General features: G+C 39.4%; 1 protein-coding gene across 2 annotated transcripts in view; it reads left to right on the forward strand.

Moving 5' to 3' along the window:
- ECPAS (Ecm29 proteasome adaptor and scaffold) overlaps window positions 1-16,197 on the forward strand; it is a 78,801-nt gene that overhangs the window by 40,668 nt on the left and 21,936 nt on the right. For both annotated transcript variants that reach the window (XM_063129185.1, XM_063129186.1), the window contains 11 exons: window positions 357-491; window positions 1,565-1,730; window positions 2,660-2,832; window positions 5,072-5,173; window positions 6,264-6,387; window positions 7,952-8,097; window positions 10,465-10,519; window positions 11,620-11,734; window positions 13,660-13,728; window positions 14,205-14,322; window positions 14,959-15,126. In XM_063129185.1, the coding sequence (XP_062985255.1) occupies window positions 357-491; window positions 1,565-1,730; window positions 2,660-2,832; window positions 5,072-5,173; window positions 6,264-6,387; window positions 7,952-8,097; window positions 10,465-10,519; window positions 11,620-11,734; window positions 13,660-13,728; window positions 14,205-14,322; window positions 14,959-15,126 (1,371 nt within the window). The remainder of the gene's footprint in view (window positions 1-356; window positions 492-1,564; window positions 1,731-2,659; window positions 2,833-5,071; window positions 5,174-6,263; window positions 6,388-7,951; window positions 8,098-10,464; window positions 10,520-11,619; window positions 11,735-13,659; window positions 13,729-14,204; window positions 14,323-14,958; window positions 15,127-16,197) is intronic.

Here is a 16,197-nt window from a genome sequence, read left to right on the forward strand (position 1 = left end):
GGCAAAACTGTTCAGTTTACTACTAGAGCAACTAAAACACTGGAGTAGAGGGATTCTTCAGGGCTTGGATCCATATTGACAACTTCTCTTGCTCATGCTGTGCCTGTCTTCAATCAGACATGGTGGTGCGACAATGTAGCAGATTCTGTCGATTAGCCAACAAAAATAATGCTGATACAGTACGTCTCATGTCACATTTTTTCTGGTTCTACAGATAAAACTTTAAGGACTGTCCTATTCAGATGTGCCCTAAATTGGATTGTTGGATTATTGGATCAGCCTTTCTATTGCTGAAGTGCTAGTAAACTGTGATAGCTATTTAACGTGTTACATTCTTTTTAACCTTTTCCCCCCAGACTCTTATGAATACTAATAAGGAAGAGATGCGAGAACTGGCTGCTCTATTTTATTCAGTAGTGTTGTCAACAGTTTCAGAAAACGAATTTAAAACATCAGTTCAACATCTGATAAAAACAGCAAAGGACAATCATGTAAGTCAGTTGTCTTTGTTTGCATTTTACAAAACTTCTCTTAACGGCGGCTATGAAATACTAGTGTACGCTGCTAATATTTTTTCCCCATCTAAACAAAATTTAACTAATTGAACAGGAAGGAATTGTTTATAAATAAATATCATAACAAATTGGAAAAAAATGGGAAGCAGAAACACATAGTTATCATTGGAGAAACAGGAGGTATCATGACATTTTCTTTTTAAAATTACTATATAGTTAAATATATTTTAAACATGTTTATAGTTCTGTTTGTAATGGAGAATATTTTTAGAGGGTTTTGTTTATGTCTTTTTCCTTTGGCAAAAGCTGTAAATAATCAAATTCAACAAGTTTTTGGAGCCAAAGATTTTTCTATGGGCCCCACTGAAACTCACTCACAGTGCAATCGTATACATTTCTATTCAGAAGTGAGTGTCATTGAGTTTGGTGAGGCTTGCTCCCAGATAAGTGAGATTGCCGCCTTAGGGTTTCAACCTAAATAAATAAATATTTATTCTCATCTACTGAGAGGGTAGAATTCTTACCCAGTTGTAGTTGTTGGAAAGTTTCCATTCCAGTCATCACCATTAGCGTTTTTATACTGCTCAATAGCCAAGTCAGTCATTAGAGAGAGGAAGGGCTACAGTTATAGTCCTAACTAGGACTACCACCAGATTTAAAAGAACCTTAATTGATTAATCAAATTAGTTTTAATCGATTTCATTTATTAAATCTAAATATACCTGCATATGCCTAAAGCACTGTGTTTAAAGAAAAAGAACATTTTCTTTGGTTTTTAGATGGCACATGTATAGATTACAGCAAGAAAATGCATTCTCTCTTGTGAAACTGAAGAGGGAAATGCATCTGCAGTTTTTAAAACTATATATATTGAAATCATTTATATTTTAAAGATGTATTCTTGATTCAATTGGTGATGAGTTTTTAGCTGATGGACCAATTGAAAATCTCTGCCCTACTATGCAGAGCTACTGGTAACGTTCTAAGTGTTGGTGTATATCGCTTCATGAATTACATCTCATTTTGACATTGTCGCTCTTTATCTCCAGAATCTGGAGATGCAACATGGATCCTTGTTGGCTCTAGGATTCACAGTAGGACGGTATTTGTCAAAGAAAAAAATGAGGATGGTAGAACTGCATGGCCTAGAAGATCCAAATACCATTGTTCTTCCTGAACAAGACCAACTGATAAAGTCAACAACAGAAACTATAGGTCAGTCCACACTTTCATGCTTTGCCTATATTTTTGACCCAGTTGGTCCCATCTCTGGATCTGAAAAATGAAACCTCTGTTTTAGCCCATTGTACTTCGTCTGGGTTCTCTGCTGCACAAATTCTCATAACATAGTAATGGGTATCAAACCCATGGGATTATGTATTATTGTTTGATGCTTTGGCACTTAATTCATAATGGAAAATTATTGTTTCTATTCTCTGTATAGTTCGTTACACAAGATTTCACTAGGTGCAACCAATATACACAACATAAAAACACCATCTGGTAGAATTCTGAAAATGAGAAATGTATTCATGTTATTTAGTTGAACATGAGAGTATGAAACTAATTATCTATGACAAGGATGCACAACTAATTGGCAGCTATTTTGATTGGACCCTGGAGACTCTACTAAATTTTAATCAAAAGTATGATAAAATATTTGCTCGTAGCTTCACTAGTTAAGAAAACTCGTTAAGTTGTAAGAGAATAGATACTTTAGTCTAAAATCTCTTTGAGGTTTTGTGTGTAATGCCTCAACTATGTCCAAAGGCATTGCTCCATAACCGTGAAGCCATTTCTTTTAGGGGCACCAGCTTTATTTTGAAGCCTGCCACTTGTGGGGAAGTTTATTTATACTGCAAAATACGCTCACCCACTTCACCTTGCAATCACTGAGTGTAGAATTTACTGGCTCTTACAAATACAGAAGTCAGCCACCCCTGATCTGAGATACTCGCTAAAGAAAAGACTCCCATCACCATAGAACGAATATTATTTCTATGTACATGGTATTACTGCAGAGTAACATTGTTGACTTCATTCCTGCAGAATAGTGGAATTCTTACTGTCTTTGGGGGCTCTTAAAATTTGAATCACTGCCTTTTAAAGGAAAAATACAAAGTCATCCTTTTTGTTTTCCCCAGGTTCCTTTTTGGATAGTACCTCACCACTTTTGGCAGTAGCTGCTTGTACAGCACTGGGAGAAATTGGCAGGAATGCCCCTCTGCCCATCCCCAATGAAGGAACTGGATTTACAAAGCTCCATCTTGTTGAAAGCTTACTAGCTCGAATTCCTTCTGGCAAGGAAACTAATAAGGTAATGTTTTGCAATGCTGTTACAGTTAATTCCTTTATGCATATGTGTATTTAGATTTACCCATGAAAGATAGATATAATAATAATAATAATAATAATAATAATAATAATAATAATAATAATAATTAATAATAAATAAATACATAATAAAAGATAACAAGGTATCAACAGACCTATGCAGGAAATGCCATCAATTCCAAGAAACAATAAACCATGTAACAGGAGAATGTGAAATTCTGGCAGGAATGGACTATACGGACAGACACAATACAGTTGCAAAAATAATTCACCAACAACTGGCCATCAAATTCAATCTTATCAAACAACTTACACAATACTATACATACTCACCTGAAACAATCTTGGAAAATGCAGATCATAAAATATACTGGTGCAGAACAATTCATACTGACAAAACAATACCTTGCAATCAACCAGACATAATGGTCATAGACAAAAAAAGAAAAACACACATACCTCATCGACATAGCAATACCGAATGACAAAAATGTTGTTGAAAAGGAAGAGGAAAACCATATACACCACTGGCCATGGAAGTCAAAGAACTATGGCAACAGGAAAAGGTAACAATTATTCCGTTAGTCACATCAGTCACTGGCATCACATCAAAAAACTATACAGAAATCCTTCAGAAACAGCATACCAAAATACATCCACACCAACATCCAGAAAGCAGTCATACTTAAAACATGCTCAATTGTCAGGAAATTCCTGAATCGGTAAAAGACAGCGTGACTTGGCAATGCCCGTCATGTCCATCTAGAATAACCGCCATGAGCCAGAAAGAGATAATAATAGCAACAACAACAACAATAATAATAATATCTTACCCGCCTCTCCCTCTGGATCGAGGCAGGGAACAGCACTGAATACAAAATATAAAATACATAAAACTGATTAAAACCAATACATTATTAAAACCTCAAAATCTTTTAAGACATTTTAAAATTCAACTGGGTAGGCCTGCCTATGACTAAAAGATGGAAGTTTATAAAGATGATTATCAAAAAAGAGGAAAAAACAGTCGTATATTAACTTCTTCGTGGTCTTGATGGCTCACACATACAGGTTCCGTGCCTGTGCAGAGCATTGTTCAGAATATCCCAGAGCTGAGCCAGGGATGTTGTTGCTAGGAGTCCACCCTCCTCCCACTGTGCATGTCTAGGTGTGGCTCCCACCTTTCCCCTCAGTTCCTTTTCATCTGCTGCAGGAACAGCAGCATTAAGAACATTCTCTGTCTTAGAAATTTCTGTAGGTCGTAGGATTTGCTGAGCCACAGTGTTTGCATAGGGATTCGCACATCTAAGACTCAATTTGCATAATCCCAGTTCATGCAACCTGTTTCCTTTCCTTAATGCAGTTACACGAGTAAAATGCTTTGGAAAGGTAGTCTTGTAAACTGTGGCATTAGTTAAAGAGATCTGTTTGAGGCAGGTCAAGGATCGGATTTTAAATAATAATTACCATCACAGAACAATATGAGACCTCTTCTTTCTCTCTGCATTCAAGTCCCTTTTCAAATCTCACTTTCCCCTAAAGTTTAACCTCTTAGTCCTCATCCTAAGTATATGTTCACAGACATAATATTACCCTTGTCTTTCACACTGTTGCAATTTAGATTGCAAGCTTTTCAGGGCAGGAAGCTGTTTTGTTCATATTATTCTGTAAAGTGCCATATACAGCGATAATAGTATATAAATCTTTTATATAGCACATCAAAAACAACAACACTCAGCTCTGTACTTTAAATAAAATGAATGGCAGGATCTGTCCATAGGCTCATAAAATCTAAAAAAATATATATATATTAAAAAGCACCTTGCTTAAGCTTAGAATATTAGACTGCATTTGTTATATACTTTATATTCAGTATAAAGAATGAGCTTTTTGTGCATTGTGAAATGAGTATTACATTGTGTTTGGCCTGGAATAGATATAATGTGCTTGATCTCCTAATTACATACTCCTTTCTCCTTACCTCTTGCACAAGAATTTCTGAGCTAACTGTGGCATCATACTTAGATTTGTTTGAGATTACTATCATTAGAATTGACATTAGCACAGATGCAACATGATAGTGTGGCTTTTTTAGGGAAAGGGAAAGGGGGAAATTTGCTTGCAGGAGAGGTGTGGATGTGTAAGACGAATGCCTGAGCTTAAGAGATTGTTTTCCCACCTAAACCTGGCAGACATTTAACACACATCCCTGTTTTCTTTAGATGAAAGAAAGAGCTATACAAACACTAGGTTACTTTCCCGTGGGGGATGGAGACTTTCCTCATCAGAAACTACTCTTGCAAGGATTAATGGATTCTGTGGAGGTAATGCTTTAATATTACTCCTTGAATATGTTTAAAACTGGCATGTATTAACTTGTGTCACACTTATCAAGGGGTACACTTTAAAATGTATCTTCAATTTTGTTTCGTTGTCTTTTAAAAGGGTGCAAAATCCTTGCCTTAGTATTTACCTTACTATATGTAAATGTTGAATGTAAATGTTTTTAGGTGGAATATCTACTGCAATGTAGGTTATGCAGTGCCATCCTATGCATATTTACTTGGAAACATTTCCCACTGTGTTTGATGGTGCTTATTTCCTAGTATGTGTGTTGTAAGATTGCAGCCGTAGATTACAGAGAAAACCAGAATTTATCTCTTTATTTGTCAATTTCACTTTTCCTAACAAGGTTTTGCTTTTATCTGATTGAGTTACATTATGATCTACTTTTATGATTTTTTAAAATGTCAGCCTGTTGTCTGCCATCTTTTGCTTTTTTTCTTTATTTACTGCATTTATATACCACCCCATAGCCGAAGCTCTCTGGGTGGTTTAAAAAAGTTAAAAACAGTAAACATTAAAACAAATATACAAAATTTAAGAACATAAAAAGCATAAAAACACAGTATTCTTATAAAAACAACTTACCGTGATATGGTAAGCATATTTATATCATTCGTAAACTTTACATGTAATGTTCAAAAATATTTTTTAATTCCACAAACTGTTCCTGTTGGCTGTGTTACAATAGAGCATTATCCCTGACAATGCTGAGTAACTCCCAAGGGTCAAGTTAAATTTGAATGGTCATCAAGATTCAGAGCATTAAATTGTATGTACATCATGCTAATAGAGTTCTGCTAGTGCAATAGGAATTTCTCCCTCTCTCCTCCCTATTGCATCCCTCGGCGCTGCCTAAAAATCTGCTCTGGAGGGATTCCCAGCCCTCTGGAGCAGATTCTGCAAATGTACAGCTTTGAAAATCTTCTCCAAGAATTTTTAGCAAAGAGTATCATACCTCTTTTTGCTCTCTATATTAGTGACAATTGGTATGCTGTCTGGCCACAGAGAATTATTAGGCTTTTAAGTGAACAACTTGAAATTTAGTGCTTTACTGTTTGTGTTTGTCAGGCCAAGCAAATTGAACTGCAGTTCACTGTGGGTGAAGCGATTACCAGTGCAGCAATAGGAACCAGCTCAGTAGCTGCCCGAGATGCATGGATGGTGGCTGAAGAAGAGTATACCCCTCCTGTTGGTAGGTTTGGGTATGGGGAACAACTAAAACATCTTTATTATGTTCAGTGCTTTATTGCTTTCTCCTAAGTGCCAGACCAATCTCAGTGGGAACTAATACTTCTGTTCCCTTTCTTTCTCCCTCCCATCTGAGCACTAGCTTCATACTCAAATGTTTAATATCTATTGGAATTAAGCCTGTATCTAGCCTCTTCCTTGCCTTTTAATATGATGTAGTCAATAACTTTAGTTCATGATTGATAGGGGAAAAGCATCAATTGTGAACAAACCCAGATTTCCAGATTTGTGTTGAACCTTTGCCTGCATAATTATTTTGGGCATCTTTCGAAAACTCACTTGATGCTGAACTTTATTGAGCATGGCCTTAAACCTGCACTCAGCCTTAAACTTGTGAGTAATAAGTGGATCTACTTTGCCTAATTAAAACCATCTTTCAACCAAGCTGCAGGCTTAAGCTGCAAATCTAGGCATAATCTAGTCCAGTACCTTTGTATTTGGAAGGCAGAATGCAGAGGTCTTGGCATATGCAGACGCAAGGGGCACACATGTCGTCCCCCTGTTCCCAGTGTGGTTTGGTTGGTCATTAAATAATTAGTTTCAAACATTTAGACACTGCTTTCAGGTACAAGCAACCTTTCAAAGCAGTTTACAAAAATATTGCAACCAAAAATTCAATAAAAATCCATGTAATAGAAAGGCCAGCAACAGAAACAACTTTTATAAAAACCATCAGGATTGTGCGCGCTTGAATCTCATGCCACTGATATGCTAGATGTGGTACTGTGTAGCAGGCTATGGTGTAGTAATCAAGAGTGGTTTGCGCTTCCATCAGGGCCTTCAGCTGACTAAGCAGTAGCCAGTTCAAGGATGTCTGGATCTTTCTGCATGGATAGTTCAGACAGAGGATGGTTGTGTGGGGGATGTCAGTGCTGGGGGCAGGGGAATCCCAAGGTAAAGAAGCTGCAAAGGCCATGGAATGCCCATTTACCTGGCCTCTTTATGCTCCCTCACACATTTATCTGGCCCCTCGTGTTCCCTTTGGGAAGCAGCCTTGTGTATTCCAGATACTTAGCAAGAACTGTGGGGATCCCCTACACACTTGCCTCAGGGCCCTGTGTGCACAAATATGCAGAATTTAGCAACAACAACAACAACAATTTTGGACTAGGAAAAAATGGGATATATCTGCTTTGTGTGTGTATTGTTAAGCCCTTAATTTCTCCATGACACAAGATCTGTTATGGACAATACTGAATTGCTTTGAGAAACTTTAACAATGTTGCTTGTGGGTAGGAGCAGAAAGAAGTTTAGAAGTTGAACATTAACCTACCAGAGCACTGATTTAGATCTCAATATAATCCCAAAAGAGCTGCAGCTTTTTAAAAGCACAAGCGCTGTTAAAGACACCTGAGCATGGATAAATTCCAGTAAGGGCCAGAATGCTGAATATTTAACTTAAAAAGGATAAGTGCTAGCCGAAGTCTCAATTTTTCAATCTCTTTTGTTTGTAGTAGTTTTCTCTCCCTCTCCCCATTTGTGTAATAGATGTTTAATTTGTTTAATAGATGTAAAAGTTAATGATGTGGTTCCGTGGGTCTTGGATGCCATTTTGAATAAACACATTGTCAGCCCCAACCCTCACATAAGGCAAGCATCGTGCATCTGGCTTTTGTCACTGGTGAAGAAATTGAGCACTCACAAAGAAATTAAGGTAGGAAGAAAAACCAACCAATCTCTCTTTTTGTTTTGGTTCTGTTCGGTTGTGTTAAACTTCTCTGCCCTCACGCTGCTTTCTTCTTGCCCTCTTGTCATGTTTTGTTTCTCTATGTTGGTTTTCTGCTTGATCTTGAACTGCAGCAACTGGCTGGACAAAAGGGGAAAAGAAGCAATAGAACATTTTGGCCTTTTTGGGCATGTAATTTTTTCCACATCTCATGAGAATGTATAAGGAGATTTATTGGAGGTCTCACACCTTCTGGCAACTGAGAGCTAATGCCATTGAAACATTTAGGAATTCATGTTTACAAAATGGTCCATTGGAAAACGCTTGCATTGTCTGTGGCTCATAATCACATTTCAAAGGGTTAGTTCATCCATCTTTACTTCAGTGGCATAGAATGGGGTTGGGGATTGCATTTCTTCAGGGGAAATCTATCTGGAACCACATGCCGGTGGTGGGCTTCTCTCTTTCTCTTTTCCACCCCTTTCTGCACCATTTGTTGGGATGTGAACTGTAGATTATTTTTGGTTAACAAACCATTTTTTTGTTAGCTTGGTTAACACAACATGATAACCTATGTGTCAACAACCAAACACACTCAACCCATGCTCAACCCTCAAGTGTGGGTTATTGTGTTGCGTGAACTCAGTCAGTGGGAGAGTTTGCACGACACAACAACCCACCCTGCGAAATAAGCTATGTAGTATAGGTTGTTGTTTGAACAACCTACAGTGAACCCAACTGACCTTCTGGCTTACCGCGAGTTGTTCTCCCTCTCCTTCCTCCTGGTCCTCCAGCTGGCTCCAGCACATATCCCAGGGACTTGGTGGCAGAAATGGTCTTGTCTGCTGCCAAGTCCCCTTCCCCACTCTGTTCACAACCCCAGTAATTTTCAGATGTTTATTATTATTTTTTGGAGCCCCTACATTTGCTCAAAACGGGGCTGATTTTTTTTTTTTTTAAAAAAAATTGGGCTGTGGGAATGTGCAGAAATGTATTTGTAACCTTTGGGGGATCTTTTTTGCAATTGCAGGAGTGTGCAATTGCAGCTGTCAAACTATATTCCTTGCCTTATCTATTGTCTTGTATGTTTCAACTGTCAAAGGGAATAAAGTGTACCAGGAAACATACATGGTAATTGACAAGACAGGGCTGTGTATAAATTAGTCTGACAAGCTTTGAGAGTTTACAGGTCAGGGCAGAAACCAGGTCCAGACTGGCCCCTTAGCAAAGTTATCCTTAAGTTTTTAATTGTGGGATTTACCCTTGTGGGGAGTGTCCCCCTTCCATTTCACCCCTCCTCATGCCTTTTTAAGGGTGATCTAGGGTCCACCCATTTTCTGAGCTCCCAGATGCAGCCCCATCTTGCCAATTACCTTGTATGTTTCATAGTACACTTCATTCCCTTTTGTCAACTGGAACATACAAAGCAATGTTTGAATTAGTTTTATGAACTTTATGGTGTTTTTAATTGTATTGTACCCGCCTCGATCCAGAAGGAGAGGTGGGTAACAAATTATTATTATTATTATTATTATTATTATTATTATTGTCAAGGCTGCGTATTGTTTGACAGCCACAATTGCACACTTCTGCAATTGTGAAAAACTATCCCCCCCAAAGAGTTATAAAGACATTTGTGCACATTCCTGAAGCTGAAAATATATTTTAAATATTTTTTTTGCCCTGTTTTCCACAAATGTCAGGGCACAATTATTATTTTTTTAAAAGGGTTGTCGAACGAGTGGCAGCGCCTCTGAAGTACTGCTTGGGCACTGGGGCTGTCACTGCTGCACGGGCGAGATGGCTTAGCAAGAATGACAGGCGTTTCTGCTGCTCTTGACAAGCAGCTTGGGCACCGTGTCCGCAATCCTTGAAGGGTTAGGTTTGGATGACACGGCAACTCATCGTGGGTACAACAACTCTTAAAACAAGCCATTGGTTGTTAGGGTGGCTTGTTGATCATGCACAAACTACTCTGCTGGAATCAGTCCGAGTTTGCACAACACGCAACCCACTGTGGCTTGTCACCCATGATGGGTTGTCTTGTTGGACGAACCCAGTCATTGAGTCAGATCATGGGTCGATCCAGCCTAGTATTGTCAACGCTGACTGGCAGCAGCTCTCCTGGGTTTCCGGCAGAAGATTTTCCTGCCCTACCTGGAGAAGGTGGGGATCAGCCTGGGACCTTTTGCGTGCCTTGCATACCGCTGAGTTATGGCCCCTCAATTGGGATCTTAGATTCCAGTTTGTTTTTTACTTGTCTGTGTTTTTGTGGGAAGACTTCTTTCAAACCATATAGTAGAATGAATCTCAATAATATCAGTTAAAATTCCTTTTTCCCCCTCTCCCTTTTAGTCTCATCTCAAAGAAATTCAGACCGCATTTGTTTCTATTCTGTCCGAGAGTGACGGTGAGTAGAATTGTACTTAAACAATTTTGTTTCTTGATTAAAATGATGCAGATTTTTATTCCAAAAAGTCATTATTAGGCATTGTAGATGGGAACTTGTGGATCAGTGTGTAAAATGCAGGCCTTATATGAGTACCAAGGCCAGTTCCAGACAGCTATAGAATGGGTCAGGAGTGAAGCATGTACACAACCAAAGGTATTATGAAAGTTTTTAGTGCCACTGATCACTTGGTTGAACCAGCCAGCCACAATAAAATGGAACATCGGTTTACCCATTCTACCTGCTTGTCACCACTTAGTTGTCCAGCCTTTGCGATTACTCTCCTTGCCAGTAAAAACTTCCAAAATATCATTCTGAACACACACCTCTCTCTGCTAGTTCAAGAATTGTCAGTTCAAATGCTAAAACTTTCTGAATAAGCCACTCTGAAGTGACTAAAATATTTGTTTTTCAATTCCCTCTGACCTCACCACTTATAATTCCCCCCTGCCCATCATGTGCATATGTACGTTTCAACTGAAGATAACACTTCATGCATCTGATGAAGTAGACCAGCCTTCCTCAACCTGGGGCGCTCCAGATGTGTTGGACTACAACTCCCAGAATGCCCCAGCCAGCTCCTGGCTGGGGCATTCTGGGAGTTGTAGTCCAACACATCTGGAGCGCCCCAGGTTGGGAAATGCTTAAGTAGACTGTAGTTCACAAAAGTGTATGCCATAATAAATAGGTTAGTCTTTAAGGTGCCACAAGTCTCTTTCTTTCTCTCTCTCTCTCTCTCTTTTTCTTTCTCTCTCTCTTTCTATCAAAAGGTTAAAGACGGAATCCTATGCATTTCCCAGCCAGAGTTGTAAGACTTTTTTTCTGCCTAAACATGCATAGGATTGCACCCTAAGAAAATGGTAAAGAGAATGTGTTGTGGTTTTGTTTGCATTTCTCACCTTGTTTTAGAGGTTTTGTACTTTTTATGGGTGTTAAGCATATTTTATTGTAACGTTAATATTTTGTTAGAGACCTGATTTTTCAGCTATTAGCAAGTTATTAGCAGCAACAACAACAGTGTTATGATTCCCAGTTATGAATTTGACTTGTCTTTCTTGTAGAACTCAGTCAAGACGTTGCTTCTAAAGGCCTTGGTTTGGTATACGAGCTTGGGAATGAGCAAGATCAACAGGAACTGGTTACCACTCTTGTTGAAACTCTTATGACTGGGAAAAGGTATTTTGTGTACGCCTTCTAAGCAGAATGCAGTTCAGGGGAGAGGGGAGAGTAAATTGGTAAGAGTTTAGGAGGCAGAGCTTTGAAAATGAATGATTTAAAAATACAGATAGGTTGGGTGGAAGAAAGGCCGGAAGGTCCGCTGCCTACCTCTGTAGTGTCATAGGATTGTTGCTAATGGGAGGAAGCAATATGTGAAATCAGGTGTGAAATGTTTCACCTAAATCATTAGGGCATCTTGCCGTATACTTGTGGCAGTCTATAATTTAGAAGAAATATGTTCTTGTGTTATTTATTTATTTACAAAATTTGTATACCACTCCATATCTGAAACAGATTCCAGAGCGGTGAACGTAAGAATTAAAGCCGTAATTATTATTATTATTATTATTATTATTTATTTATTTATTTATATAGCACCAGCACCATCGTAAAAGATACAAAGAATAAAACACCATTAAAATTATACTTTAAAACAAAAAACAAAAAATCAGAATGCCAGTAAAATCCGTGGCTGTCAGTCAGAGAATGTTTCCTGGGAAAGAACTTTTCAGGAGGCGCTGGAAGCGATACAGTGCTGGCGCCTGCCTGACCTCCAGGGGCAGGGAGTTCCAAAGAGAAGGGGCCACCATGCTAAAGGCTCTTCTCCTGGTGGACTCCAATCAGGCCATCGGTCCATGTGGAACCACCAGGAGCATGCTCTCTGATGACCTCAATGACTGGGCAGGTTGGTAAGGGAAAAGGAGCTCTCTCAGGTATCCTGGTCCCAAGTTGTTTACGGCTTTGTTCACTAGTACCAAACTTTAAACCTTGCTTGGTAGCAAATAGACTGCCAGTGCAGTTCCCTCAGCAAAAGAGTTGCACGCTGAAAAGGGACAGCTCCCGACAACAGCCAAGCTGCTGCATTCTGCACTAGCTCCAGTTTCCAGAGCAGGATTAATGAGCATAGAGTGCATTGCAGTAATTCATTCTTGAGGTTATTAAGACTAATGTAACCTAATTGTCTGGCAGCCCAATCCTAAACATGTTTGGATATGAAATGACTCACTTGGATTTAGTGGGGAGGACTGAATGACTTTGAAGGTTACTTCTAGCCTTGATATGATTATATTAATGAGCCTATTTGTAACATTTGTGCAAATTACTTGGTTGGATCCATCATTGACATTACGCCAGTGGAAAGGATGCTGCTGGCCTCCACAGTAGATTTGGAGGATGCACTGGGGTGTGTGTGTGCAGGGCGAGGAGAGGACATGGAAGTCCTGATCTACCAGTAATAGCAAACTTATTCTGGATCCTAGCTGCTGTATTCAATGCTTAGACCCCGAACCAAGCCCTTTCAAAATAACTAAAATACTGGTGATCCGCTTTTGGAGGGGGAAAGAGGGCTGAGTCCAATCCCCATGCTCGTCATCCCACAATTGGTAGCACTAAAGCCAGTGTGGTGTAGTGGCTAAAGTGTTGGACTTGGAGTCGGGAGATCTGGGTTCTAGTCCCCACTCAGCCATGGAAATCCAATGGGCTAGTCACAGACTCTCAGCTCAGCCTACCTCACAGGGTTGTTGCTGTGAGGATAAATAGAGAGAAGGAAGATTATGTACACTGCCTTGGGTTCCTTGGAAGAAAAAAGGCGGGATATAAATGCAATAATAAATAAATACAATAAATAAATAGTTGGCTCGCAGTACTGCTCCAAGTGAAGTACTGCTGCTGATGCACATCTGGGCATGACAGGTAGAAGTGTGGTGGGCCATTGCAGGGGCAAGTAGTTGTGATCTGCTGTCCATTATATACGCTCACTTTCACAAGAGTTGACATGTTAGCCTTTAAGGGCAGGGCCAATGGGTAACTATTTAGTGCTACCAAGAGTCATAACAGCCAGTGTCTTTAGGGGGTTTGCCTATAAAAATACGCATTCTTTTCAGAATCAAGCACGAAGTGACTGGGGAAACAGTGATGTTCCAGGGATCGGGCCTTGGGAAGACTCCAGATGGGTAAGCTTACTGATTAATCACAATGTTTGGACTAACTAGTATTTATGTTAGGAAAATCCTTCTTGGATTTCCCCCCACATTAGAATAGCAGTGGGAAACTTCTGGCCTGCCAAGTCTCCCCAGCTGGCCCACCAAGGCTCCTCCCCTCCCCTGAAGCTCCACCCTTGGGAAGAGTGTGGGATGAAAAAAGGCCCTTGTATAGATTTTGCATTGTTGCACAAAATAAATTTCAATTGGGCATCATTACGTAATATTTCAACTCAGGCTTCCAAAAACCTTTGGGAATTGTTTTGTCTTTAATACTGGCTGGCTTGCAAAGTTGCATCAGAATTGGTTAAACTTAACTGCTTTTATTCAAACCCGTGTCCAGGATACCACTTTCACATCATCCATCATGGATGCCTATTTTCTGGTAATTTCTGCATTTTTAATTTTTTAAAAAAGTTGCATTAATTGTTCATTTCTATTTCCCCAAGCCAGGGTCTTTCTACTTACCAGGAGCTTTGTTCACTTGCTAGTGACCTCAACCAGCCAGATTTGGTATACAAGTTCATGAATTTGGCCAATCATCATGCAATGTGGACCTCTCGGAAGGTAATACATTTGTGGCTACTGCAGTATGAACGGCAGAACAAAACAAATGAAAGTCCATAATACTGGACTTTAAAAGTTTTTACTGCTTTTACTGCTTTTAAATTATATATTGTTTTAACTTGGTTCGTGGTTTAATTTGTTTTTAACTGTGCATATTTATTGTTTTATACTGTATGCTTTTATCTGTATGCCGCTCTGAGATCTTAATGATATAGGGCGGGATATAAATGTATAAATAAATAAATAAATACTGTGTACATTCAGGGTCACATTGAAGGAATTTGGGCCCCTGTTCTGAGCTCTGATCTGAAGCCCAGCGTTGTGGAATCCAACCAAAATTGGAACAGTTCAAAAAGTTGTCCAGTCTTGTTGCAATTCCAGTGGGCCATCCAGACTGAAAAGTGCACACGCATTGCCCTCAGCCTCAGGGCTTTCTCTCTTTATCCTTATAAGCCACCCTGGGGAGCTTTGCACTCAAGGGTGTTTTATGTATTTACCAGTCAAATAAAATGAATGACAGTTTGCTAGTCTCTAATACTTTCTTAATTTTTTATAAACGACCATCAGTTATGGTCATGTCTTTATGACTCTTAAATGGTTGGTTTCTATGATATTTTTTATTCTTTGTTTTCTCAGGGAGCAGCTTTTGGATTTAACGTGATTGCTACCAAAGCTGGGGAACAGCTGGCTCCTTTCCTGCCTCAGCTACTTCCTCGGCTTTATCGTTACCAGTTTGACCCCAATATCGGCATCCGGCAGGCGATGACCAGCATTTGGAATGCACTAGTGACAGACAAATCTGCAGTGAGTGAACACACGGCAGTTCTATCCCAGTCTCATTGCTGTCTTTCTGTCAGCCAATCACACATTAAGAGATATACATTAACGGGGAGGAAATCCCAAGAGACAAAAGATACATACTTTGTTAAAAGTAAGATGAATGTACATAGAGAAATGGCCACACTGTGTATCTTGAAAGAGGGGGCATCCCAAGTGGCTCCGTTCTCCTCCTCAGAACATTGTATTAACCAAAGAATGTGCTCCTTGTGGATACTGCAGATTGTGAGGATTGAGCCTTAGCAGGTATCCACATGGAGATTTTGAAAGGATTGACATGTGACACTGCAGAGTAGTGCTGGTGCACTTGGGTCCTTGGCAGACCTTATCAAAGAAAGGGATCAACCACATGTGAGCGCTTGGCTATGCAGCACACAACCTAAGATCAAATATAAGACACCCTGGTTTAAAATCCCACCACTGACAGTCTGCGTTGGAACAGAGTCTTCTCAGCAGTTGCTCCAAAGCAACTGACAAATGGCTGTAGGTAAAGACTGCTGACTCAATCCAAAACATACTTACTTAGACGTCCCTCTGAGTCCAATGAAAGTATTTAATATGTGTGTTTAAGATTGCAGCCTGCATCATATTTGCCCTTTTCCTACATGGATATTATTTCCATTTGGAGAGAAAACATATGCCACAGGAGCAATGTCATGTGTGATGAATGCATGCACACAATTATTTCATTGTGTGTACATGGGGTTGTGGCTTCCACAATTTGTATATGTGGTACAATGCGTGTGGGGGTGGATCACATATGAAGACACAGAGTGTTATCCATATAGGAAAATTATTACGTGGAGATGACCTGAAATATTTTATCTTTTGGACATATTAGCCTAAGATGGTCTCACCTTTGTGTGGTACTTCTAGATTGTCAACATATATTCAAATGGAAAAAGGTTTTGAAGGCATAAATTCATGAGTGAATTTTCTGGGTGGTTGTAAGTTTGTAGCTGGTTATGTTCAAAAGAATCCCTACAAATATTAGTTTGGGATCATGTCTTTTTTTGGGTATGTGGAGGCTGTTAATGA

This window comes from Elgaria multicarinata, chromosome 6 (assembly GCF_023053635.1).
Source record: "Elgaria multicarinata webbii isolate HBS135686 ecotype San Diego chromosome 6, rElgMul1.1.pri, whole genome shotgun sequence".
NCBI classification, from domain to species: Eukaryota; Metazoa; Chordata; class Lepidosauria; order Squamata; family Anguidae; genus Elgaria; species Elgaria multicarinata.